General features: G+C 49.5%; 1 protein-coding gene across 1 annotated transcript in view; it reads left to right on the top strand.

Moving 5' to 3' along the window:
- The window catches only part of LOC121302418 (rho-related GTP-binding protein RhoF-like), a 9,082-nt gene extending 975 nt beyond the window's left edge, over positions 1-8,107 (top strand). Inside the window, exons 2-5 of the mRNA XM_041232377.1 lie at positions 4,684-4,771; positions 5,039-5,148; positions 5,731-5,865; positions 7,871-8,107. Of these exons, the coding sequence (XP_041088311.1) occupies positions 4,684-4,771; positions 5,039-5,148; positions 5,731-5,865; positions 7,871-8,038 (501 nt within the window). The 3' untranslated portion in view covers positions 8,039-8,107. The remainder of the gene's footprint in view (positions 1-4,683; positions 4,772-5,038; positions 5,149-5,730; positions 5,866-7,870) is intronic.
- Positions 8,108-11,953: the final 3,846 nt, after the last annotated feature.

Genomic DNA, 11,953 nt, shown 5'->3' on the forward strand with positions numbered 1-11,953 from the left:
GAGAGAGGCTTCCCCGAGGTGAGTGAGAGTGGAGAGAGGCTTCCCCGAGGTGAGTGAGAGTGGAGAGAGGCTTCCCCGAGGTGAGTGAGAGTGGAGAGAGGCTTCCCCGAGGTGAGTGAGAGTGGAGAGAGGCTTCCCCGAGGTGAGTGAGAGTGGAGAGAGGCTTCCCCGAGGTGAGTGAGAGTGGAGAGAGGCTTCCCCGAGGTGAGTGAGAGTGGAGAGAGGCTTCCCCGAGGTGAGTGAGAGTGGAGAGAGGCTTCCCCGAGGTGAGTGAGAGTGGAGAGAGGCTTCCCCGAGGTGAGTGAGAGTGGAGAGAGGCTTCCCCGAGGTGAGTGAGAGTGGAGAGAGGCTTCCCCGAGGTGAGTGAGAGTGGAGAGAGGCTTCCCCGAGGTGAGTGAGAGTGGAGAGAGGCTTCCCCGAGGTGAGTGAGAGTGGAGAGAGGCTTCCCCGAGGTGAGTGAGAGTGGAGAGAGGCTTCCCCGAGGTGAGTGAGAGTGGAGAGAGGCTTCCCTGAGGTGAGTGAGAGTGGAGAGAGGCTTCCCTGAGGTGAGTGAGAGTGGAGAGAGGCTTCCCCGAGGTGAGTGAGAGTGGAGAGAGGCTTCCCCGAGGTGAGTGAGAGTGGAGAGAGGCTTCCCCGAGGTGAGTGAGAGTGGAGAGAGGCTTCCCCGAGGTGAGTGAGAGTGGAGAGAGGCTTCCCCGAGGTGAGTGAGAGTGGAGAGAGGCTTCCCCGAGGTGAGTGAGAGTGGAGAGAGGCTTCCCCGAGGTGAGTGAGAGTGGAGAGAGGCTTCCCCGAGGTGAGTGAGAGTGGAGAGAGGCTTCCCCGAGGTGAGTGAGAGTGGAGAGAGGCTTCCCCGAGGTGAGTGAGAGTGGAGAGAGGCTTCCCCGAGGTGAGTGAGAGTGGAGAGAGGCTTCCCCGAGGTGAGTGAGAGTGGAGAGAGGCTTCCCCCGAGGTGAGTGAGAGTGGAGAGAGGCTTCCCCGAGGTGAGTGAGAGTGGAGAGAGGCTTCCCCGAGGTGAGTGAGAGTGGAGAGAGGCTTCCCCGAGGTGAGTGAGAGTGGAGAGAGGCTTCCCCGAGGTGAGTGAGAGTGGAGAGAGGCTTCCCCGAGGTGAGTGAGAGTGGAGAGAGGCTTCCCCGAGGTGAGTGAGAGTGGAGAGAGGCTTCCCCGAGGTGAGTGAGAGTGGAGAGAGGCTTCCCCGAGGTGAGTGAGAGTGGAGAGAGGCTTCCCCCAGGTGAGTGAGAGTGGAGAGAGGCTTCCCCCAGGTGAGTGAGAGTGGAGAGAGGCTTCCCCGAGGTGAGTGAGAGTGGAGAGAGGCTTCCCCGAGGTGAGTGAGAGTGGAGAGAGGCTTCCCCGAGGTGAGTGAGAGTGGAGAGAGGCTTCCCCGAGGTGAGTGAGAGTGGAGAGAGGCTTCCCCGAGGTGAGTGAGAGTGGAGAGAGGCTTCCCCGAGGTGAGTGAGAGTGGAGAGAGGCTTCCCCGAGGTGAGTGAGAGTGGAGAGAGGCTTCCCCGAGGTGAGTGAGAGTGGAGAGAGGCTTCCCTGAGGTGAGTGAGAGTGGAGAGAGGCTTCCCTGAGGTGAGTGAGAGTGGAGAGAGGCTTCCCTGAGGTGAGTGAGAGTGGAGAGAGGCTTCCCCGAGGTGAGTGAGAGTGGAGAGAGGCTTCCCCGAGGTGAGTGAGAGTGGAGAGAGGCTTCCCCGAGGTGAGTGAGAGAGGAGAGAGGCTTCCCCGAGGTGAGTGAGAGTGGAGAGAGGCTTCCCCGAGGTGAGTGAGAGTGGAGAGAGGCTTCCCCGAGGTGAGTGAGAGTGGAGAGAGGCTTCCCGGGTGGGTGAGAGAGGAATACAGAGGGCTTGAGGTGAGTGTGTGTGGAGAGAGGATGTTGAGTGTAGGCTTCAACTCTCAGTGTCTATAGAGAGGCTAGATACTGTCAGTCTGTCTGTATAGAAGTATCTACAGTGCCTATCGTATGTCACCCCCCCCCCGGACTTTTCCACAGTGTGTTGTGACACAACCTGAAATCTTGATGTATTTAAAATAGGATTTTTTTTCGCTTTGATTTACACAACCTGCTCAACCCCTTCACAATCTTTTGAAAATCAAGTAATTCACCCTCTTTGCTGTGACACTCCTAAATAAGCTCAGGTGTTACCATTTGCCTTCAGAGAATTCACACAATAAGTTAATGGAGCTATTGAAACTACCTGTTCAGTCACAAGACTGTGTTGGACTTCAAACGTACTCACTTGTTCAGTTGGTAGACAAACAATTAGGGAAACGACAGATGTGGTGGACCGAGTTGGGAACGGAACACTCCCGATTTCAAGGAACTCAATGGAGTTGGAACGTCCCTTCCACACGTTCAGGATTCAAAGGTCCATAACGTGGGAGTATAGTGAAGTCCCCGATTTCAAAGCAAAGACAACCTGTACCATAGAAGACTGAGCAGTTCCGGTAAGACATTTTCCTTGGACAATAAAGTACTAGGAAGATGCGCAAGCCTGGACACAACCTGGGGACAAAGACCTCCAGGCGCCAACCCACCCGTGAATTGAAAAGTTTCTGAGGATGGTCACTTCTCACTCCTCGAAGGTTTTGTTAATAGATAGCGCATAAAGTTGCTGAAAGGCACAGATCAGTGGAGGGGTATGAAAAGATTTCAAAGGAATTGAATATCCCAGGCCGTCCTCCCAAACTGAGCAGCCGGGTAAGAAGGGCCTTGGTCAGAGAAGCCACCAAGAGGCCAATGACAACTCCCAAACTGAAAGACCTACAGTGTCCCACGGCTGAGATGGGAGAAACCGTCCATGTGTCAACAATTGCTGAGGTACTCCACAAATCTGGCCTGTACGGGAGAGTGGCAAGAAGGAAGCCATTTCTGATAAAAGCCCAGTTGAAAAATCTTGCTTGGAATTTGCAAAAAAAGGGCACGTGGGAGACTCTGAAAAGATCTGTTCTCCGATGAAACGAAAATGGAACTATTTGACCTAAATGCAAAGCGTTATGTCTGGTGCAAAACTAGCTCAGCACATCACCCAGGTAATGCCATCCCTACTGTGAAGCATGGTGGGGGCAGCATCATGCCATGGGGATGCTTCTCATCAGCAGGGACTGGGAAGCTTGTCAGGGTAGAGGGGAGAATGGATACAGGCAAATCCTTGAGATAAACCAGCTTCATAATGCAGAAGACCTCAGACTGGGATGGAGGTTCGCCTTTCAGCAGGACAGTGACCCCCTCATCAGCGTTTGTCCCCCAGTGGACTTCTAAGCACCCGATTTGCCAATGTCCTGTCCTGTAGGCTCCACAGATTTAATCGAAGCTTCCTCAGGGAGTCTGAACGTCAAGCCTCAAAGTAAGTTTGACAATAAACAGTTTCGTGTTTTCGGTCAAAGCCTGCTCACTCACCGAAATTTTGTGTTCTTTTGACAACCGTGCCATCAAAATCTCAATTTTCGTTTCAATAAAATTTAGGTATTGTAAAGCCCACTGTGAAACGTGACAGGGGTTATAAAATCCTTCCTTAGAGGCACTGTAGAACTGTGGAAACGTTCAGGGGGGGAATACTTCCTATAGGCACTGTAGAGTCTGTCTGCCTGTCTGTCTGTCTGTCTGCCTGCCTGCCTGCCTGTCCCCACTCCTCTTGAACTCTCCTCCCTCTCCCGCAAGTCCTCATCCCCCTGTGGAGAACCGGCCAGGTGGGGCATACTCTCCTGCTGACTTACTCGAACAGACTGTTCCTTGACGGCCTGTATGTGACGTCGCGTAGCATTCCTGCTATACGGAAGACTCGCTTCCCTTACCTATCGTTAGAAAGGTATTCCAGACTGAATGTTACAAAGCACCCACAAGGTCCACTGGCACTGTCCCCCAAAGAATGTTTCTGTGGACACACACTGAGATTCATTACAACACTGCACTGATGTACCCTAAAACTGTGTGTGTGTGTGTGTGTGTGTGTGTGTGTGTTTCAGTGTGTGTGTGTGTGTGTGTTTCAGTGTGTCTTTTGTTTTGTCTGTGTTTGTGTGTGGTGTGTGTGTGTGTGTGTGTGTGTGTGTGTGTGTGTCTCTCTCTCTCTCTCTCTCTCTCTCTCTCTCTCTCTCTCCTCTCTCTCTCTCTCTCTCTCTCTCTCTCATTGCCCACAGCACAGTGTGGTTCAGTCTCTGAGTTTGGCAGTGACAGGGTTAAGTCTGTCACTCTTCCCAGGCTGATTAAACACATTGTGATTCGGATTAGAATCATTTTTCGTTTTTGCAAAAATACTTTGGGTTTAGATGAAGGAAGTTATTAGTGCTGTTCTACATTTAACAGAGTCAGTGAAGATTAGCATTGTTTAACACCCCCAGAGAGACAGAGAGACAGATCGGCACACAGAGAGACAGACAGACACACACACTGTCTCACCGTCTAGCGTCCACACAGGATCAGGGACAGACATTGTCGGTACTTGTCATGCACCTGGCACAGACAGTGACACTACAATATAATCCCTTCAAATTGTGAATTAGACACACATTAGTATCTCTGTTTGACGCTACAATATAATCCCTTCTTCTTGGTGTCTGTGTTAGTACAGCCGTGTCCTGTCCCTGTCTCTGAACAGCAGTGACTGTGTAATCTATAATCTGTGTAATCTATAATCTGTGTAATCTATAATCTGTGTAATCTATAATATTTTTTCATGTATTTTTTCTCAGGCTTACGTTCCGACGGTGTTTGACAGATACACTGCAAGCATCACAGTCGACAACAAACACACTGAGATCAACCTGTGGGATACAGCCGGTAATTCTAGGAATCTAGGGGTTAAAAAAACATGTGAGACACACACACACACACACGCACAGGCACAGACTGACAGACACACACAGGAGGAGAGGAGGAGGAGGAGGAGGAGGAGGAGGAAGAGAAAAGGAGAGGAAAATAAAGAGATGAAAATGACAGCTCAGACAGAGTCACGGAAACACACACACTGACACTCTGATAAACAGCAACGCAGCCCCAGGAAGATACTGACATGAAAACATCCGCTTGTGTGCTTCCTTCTGATAGGCCAAGAGGACTACGATAGGCTCCGCCCCCTCTCCTACACAGGAGCCAACGTGGTGCTGATCTGCTATGATGTCACAAACCCCGGCAGCTTTGACAATGTTCTCACCAAGGTAAGAAACACCTGCCCTAGCACTGTCAATGAGGGGGCTTGAGGCAATTATCCGCATTGGTTATGGTCACTGCAGTCACTCAAACACTGTGTTTATTATTGTTATTATTATTATTGTTTTGCTCAGTCTGTGCTGCTTTGACTGAGTTCAGGAGCTGCTCTTCAGCTCTAGCTGCGCTGCTGTAGTTATTGTATTGTGAATCGGGACAGCCCTGCTAAGACTACAGCTCCCAGCATGCCTCTGCTCCCACAGCAATGGTGAGGGATGCTGGGAGCTGTAGTCCTCCTGAACTCACAGTCAAATCAGCACAGATTGAGCAAAACAATGTATTACAGCACAGCCCAGCGCATTGCGTTAAACTACAGCTCCCAGCATCCCTCACCATTGCCGCAGGTGCAGAGGCATGCTGGGAGCTGTAGTCCTAGCCAGGGCTGTACCGATTCACAGTACAGTAACTCTGGCAGTGTTTGAGTGAATGCAGTGATGAGAAGCAGCAGCACTGGGAATGAATGCAAACCTTGTGGATAGATAAGGGGGTTGCCTTTATATCTCACCCCTCTTTTTCTGTGTCTTTATGGATAGTGGTCCCCAGAGGTCCGTCACTTCTGTAAGGGGGTCCCCGTCTTGCTCGTGGGGTGCAAGACAGACCTGCGGAAAGACAAGATCCGACTCCGAAAACTGAGGGCCAACGGACTGGAGCCCATCACCTACTCACAGGTAATGCAGCCTGCCACCACAGGGGGAGCTGCAGGGAGAAAACACAGGAACACGGGAGGAAACACAGGAACACAGGGGAGAGAAAACACAGCAACACAGGGGAGAGGAAACACAGCAACACAGGGGAGAAAACACAGCAACACAGGGGAGAGGAAACACAGCAACACAGGGGAGAAAACACAGCAACACAGGGGAGAGAAAACACAGCAACACAGGGGAGAGGAAACACAGCAACACAGGGGAGAAAACACAGCAACACAGGGGAGAAAACACAGCAACACAGGGGAGAGAAAACACAGCAACACAGGGGAGAAAACACAGCAACACAGGGGAGAGAAAACAGGAACACAGGGGAGAGAAAACACAGCAACACAGGGGAGAGGAAACACAGCAACACAGGGGAGAGGAAACACAGCAACACGGGAGAAAACACAACAACACAGGGGAGAGGAAACACAGCAACACAGGGGAGAAAACACAGCAACACAGGGGAGAAAACACAGCAACACAGGGGAGAAAACACAGCAACACAGGGGAGAAAACACAGCAACACAGGGGAGAGAAAACACAGCAACACAGGGGAGAAAACACAGCAACACAGGGGAGAGAAAACACAGCAACACAGGAGAGAAAACACAGCAACACAGGGGAGAAAACACAGCAACACAGGGGAGAAAACACAGCAACACAGGGGAGAAAACACAGCAACACAGGGGAGAAAACACAGCAACACAGGGGAGAGAAAACACAGCAACACAGGGGAGAAAACACAGCAACACAGGGGAGAAAACACAGCAACACAGGGGAGAGAAAACACAGCAACACAGGGGAGAGGAAACACAGCAACACGGGAGAAAACACAGCAACACAGGGGAGAGGAAACACAGCAACACAGGGGAGAGGAAACACAGCAACACAGGGGAGAGAAAACACAGCAACACAGGGGAGAGGAAACACAGCAACACAGGGGAGAAAACACAGCAACACAGGGGAGAGAAAACACAGCAACACAGGGGAGAGAAAACACAGCAACACAGGGGAGAGAAAACACAGCAACACAGGGGAGAAAACACAGCAACACAGGGGAGAAAACATAGGAACACAGGGGAGAGAAAACACAGCAACACAGGGGGAGAAAACACAGCAACACAGGGGAGAAAACACAGCAACACAGGGGAGAAAACACAGCAACACAGGGGAGAAAACACAGCAACACAGGGGAGAAAACACAGCAACACGGGAGAGGAAACACAGCAACACAGGGGAGAGAAAACACAGCAACACAGGGGAGAGAAAACACAGCAACACAGGGGAGAAAACACAGCAACACAGGGGAGAGAAAACACAGCAACACAGGGGAGAAAACACAGCAACACAGGGGAGAGAAAACAGGAACACAGGGGAGAGAAAACACAGCAACACAGGGAGAGGAAACACAGCAACACAGGGGAGAGGAAACACAGCAACACGGGAGAAAACACAACAACACAGGGGAGAGGAAACACAGCAACACAGGGGAGAAAACACAGCAACACAGGGGAGAAAACACAGCAACACAGGGGAGGAAACAGCAACAAAGGCTTATCAAGGGCTGTGTGTGTGTGTTTGTGTGTGTGCATGTGTGTGTGCGTGCAAAGAGCAGGGCGGAAAAAACACAGCAAGACTGGTTTATCAAGGGGTGTGTGTGCGTGCGTCTGCAGAGAGCAAGGCAGGGCTGTGAGTCAGTGTGTGTGTGTGTGTGTGTGTGTGTGTGTGTGTGTGTGTGTGTGTGTGTGTGTGTGTGTGTGTGCGCACGCGCGTGTGTGTGTGCCTCTTATTAGCCCCCCTGCTGGTGGAGGGGGTGTAGTGCAGTAGGTCGCACGCAGGTTACACTAAACACATTTCAACAGATATAAGCGGAGAACCGCTGATCCCATTGTCATGAAACGGGATAACATTCTCTCTCTCTCCTCTCCTCTCTCTCTCTCTCTCTCTCTCTCTCTCTCTCTCTCTCTCTCTCTCTCAGGGCGAGCACATGGCTCAGCAGATCCGAGCCTCCATGTATCTGGAATGCTCCGCGAGATTCCAGGAGAACGTCGACGACATCTTCAAGGAGGCGGTCGTCGCGGCAACGAGCTCGGCGAAGAAAAGGAAAAGCAAGCGGCAGAAGAAGCAGGGCTGCGTGGTGTCGTAGCGGGGCCGCCCCCCCTCCCCCCAACCCTGCTAGGACTACAGCTCCCAGCATGCCTCTGCACCTGCAGCAATGGTGAGGGATGCTGGGAGCTGTAGTTCTTTAACTGCAATGCACTGGGCTGGGCTGTATTACATTGTTTTGCTCAGTCTTTGCTGCTTTGACTGAGTTCAGGAGCTGCTCTTCAGCTCTAGCTGCTCTGCTGTAGTTATTGTATTGTGAATCGGTACAGCCCTGGCTAGGACTACAGCTCCCAGCATGCCTCTGCACCCGCGGCAATGGCGAGGCATGCTGGGAGCTGTAGTATTGTATTGTAGTGTCACTTTAGGTTTCGCTGGCAATGCACCAGCTGTGATGTCTGTGACCACGCGGAGCTAAAGAAAGTTCTCAGTTTTTGCGTGCCTCGTCTCAGGAAGTGCCTGTCGGTGCTTCGCTCCGCCACCCGGGGGAAGCAGCAGCCGGTTGGTTAATGAAAGAAGGGGGCGAGGTCTTATTTCACTCTGCAGGTGAGCTGGGAAGTGCTGCTCTACCTGAAACACACCTGGGGTTCACGATGAGCACTCTGACAGCAGCTCTGCTGGAATTTAATTACAATGAGTTCAATTACAAGGCATTACAATGAGATACAATGAGATACAATGAGATACAATGACACTGCAGTGATTAAAATTACAGGGAGTGAGAGAGAAGCAGTAAGGAAAAGGAGGGAGGGAGTGAGAGAGGCAGGGAGAGAGGGAATCAGAAGCAGGGAGGGAGGGAGTGAGGGAGGGAAGAGAACACAAACAAAAACAAAAAACGTCCGCCCTATGGGGAAATGGGTAAGACAGGGAACAACGCCTCCGACTATAGTCGCCCTCCCTCCCCCTGCCTCCTCTTCTCACCTGAGGTTTCCGGCTCCCTGGTACTAACAAGGCATACCGCCTCCCCGAGGCCCTTAAAGTGACCCCCTCTCCCTAGGGAGGGAGTGAGGCCGATGCGAAGCAGTTTGTAGGTGACTCTCGTCTCTTAGTCCCTCGTGACTTAGGGCCAAGGGAGTGAGAGAGGGAGGGGGTGAGAGAGAGTGAGGCAGGGAGGGATGATCGCTGGATGTGTAAAACACAACATGGAACTGAGAACGATTCAGCCTGGAGTGAAGGAGGGAGAGAGAGGGAGATCAATTGAGGGAGGGAGTGAGAGACAGAGATCAAGGGAGGGAGTGAGAGAGAGCAATTGAGGGAGGGCGTGAGGGAGAACGATTGAGGGAGGGAGTGAGAGCGATTGAGGGAGGGAGTGAGGGAGAACGATTGAGGGAGGGAGTGAGAGAACGATTGAGGGAGGGAGTGAGAGAGAAATTGTGGGAAAACAATTGAGGGAGGATGATTCAGCCTGGAATGGGGAGGAACTGACCTGGAACCCGTCGCTGACTCGACACAAGAAACAGACACAGCTACAGCTGAGCAGACCAGCTACAATTAGCATGACGTGGAAACAGCCATTAATCACACAATCACACACACACACCCACTCACAATCACACACACACACATTCACACACGCACACCCACTCACAATCTCACACACGCACACACTCACAATCACACACACACACCCACTCACAATCACACACACACACAATCACACACGCACACCCACTCAGTCTCACACATACACAATCACACACACCCACCCACTCAATCTCCCCCACACACACACCCACTCACAATCTCACACAACACCCACTCACAATCTCACACACACACACAATCACACACACACCCACTCACAATCACACACCCACAATCACACACGCACACCCACTCACAATCTCACACACACTCACAATCACACACACACACACTCACACACACACCCACATCACACACGCACACCCACTCACAATCTCACACACACTCACAATCACACACACACACTCACACCCACAATGTTGTGTGAGAGTGTGTGCACACAATCAACACACGCACCCACCACTGTCACAAGCTGGGTCACACTGTCACACCCAGTGTGTCAGTGTGGGTGGGTGTGGGTGGGTTACACACACAGACCACACACACTCACACACACACACACACACACACACACACACACACACACACACACACACACACACTCACAATCTCACTCACACAATCACACACACCCACTCACAATCTCACACACACATACACAATCACACTCACAATCTCACACACACACACACACACACACACACACAATCACACACTCACAACTGAGCAGAGAGACCCAGGACTGGCGTACAAACAAATCTCTTGGAAGAACATAAGAAAGTTTACAAACGAGAGGAGCCCGCTCTGTCCCATCTTGCTCGTTTGGTTGTTAGTAGCTTATTGATCCCAGAATCTCATCAAGCAGCTTCTTGAAGGATCCCAGGGTGTCAGCTTCAACAACATTACTGGGGAGTTGATTCCAGACCCTCACAATTCTCTGTGTAAAAAAGTGCCTCCTATTTTCTGTTCTGAATGTCCCTTTGTCTAATCTCCATTTGTGACCCCTGGTCCTTCTTTCTTCTTGTCAGTCCCCCGGGTCTGACGAGAAAAAAAACAGCATTTTGCTTGAACTCTGTTTTCTTCGCCCCGTTCGTCGGAGACCCGCTCGGGCTGAAGACAAGATTTTAAGGACATGTTCTTGTGAACGAGTTCCAGGCTCTTCAAACCCTCTGTGTTGACGGAATGTATATTTAAGCTAACAGCTATCTGTTTAAGCTGCCTCCCTGGTAACTCTGTATAGTACCTGGCATAAATGAACCTGAAATAAATATGCAATAAATATTAAATTAACATTAATATTAAATATGCAACAGATGCATAGATAAGCAATTAAATTACTGTCACATTAACATGTAATAAATATTGAATAAATGAATACCCTATAGCTTCCCATAGTAACCAAGAGTAAACTGCATGATTTTGTGAGTGGCAGTTGTAATTGTTTTAGATGGCGACTTCTCTGTGTTTTGATTTGCTGTTTTAAATGTGATTTGCTTGTGTTTTATTGTGTGTTTGTTCTTGTTGTGCGATTGGTTTGCTGCCTGCCTGCTTGGCTGGGTCGCTCTCGTAGAAGAGGTTTTGATGCGACGACCGAGTTAAATTAATTCATAAATTAATATGCAAATGCTGGTTTCTGGCTAAATGTTAACCAGATATCGCTTGAAGATGTAATTTCATATCACATCCCTTTGTATTATGTTTTCTTACCCTTGAAAATATGTAATAATTTCCCATTGTTTAAATTATTGAAAATATAGTTAATCTGACTTAAATGTCAATGGAAAGTAACAAAAAATAATTGGACCTTAATATCAACTGCATATCTATTAAATATTAATTTCATATGCATTTGCATATTTGTTAAATATTAATTTCATAGCCATTTGAATATGTATTAAATATTAATTTCATATGTATTTGAATATGTATTAAATATTAATTTCATATGCAATTGCATATCTATTAAATATTAATTTCAGTATGCATTTGCATATCTATTAAATATTAATTTCAGTATGCATTTGCATATCTATTTAGTATTAATTTATATCACGCACTGTAACGCTGTAATCAGATTCCTGTATTGTGTGAATGCGCGGCTGATCTCAGGCTCTGTGTGTGATATGAGATTCACCCCTAGTGCATAGGAGACACACAGCAATAAGAAATATTATATATATATATATATATATATATATATATATATATATATATATATATATTCTATGTATCTAGACCATAGATCTGAATACAGCCGTCTTGCATCGCTATTAATCTGCCCGCTTCGTGGATGAAAGAAGCGGCAGCGACTGTTCTGTTCAGCGCATTCTTCATTCTGACCGGGCGGGGGCGTTCTGTCTGCAAAACCTTACAGAGAAACACGAACAGGCAGAGCCCTGTCACGCGTGTCTGT

The sequence above is a fragment of the Polyodon spathula genome, chromosome 29 (genome assembly GCF_017654505.1).
Source record: "Polyodon spathula isolate WHYD16114869_AA chromosome 29, ASM1765450v1, whole genome shotgun sequence".
Classification (NCBI taxonomy): domain Eukaryota; kingdom Metazoa; phylum Chordata; class Actinopteri; order Acipenseriformes; family Polyodontidae; genus Polyodon; species Polyodon spathula.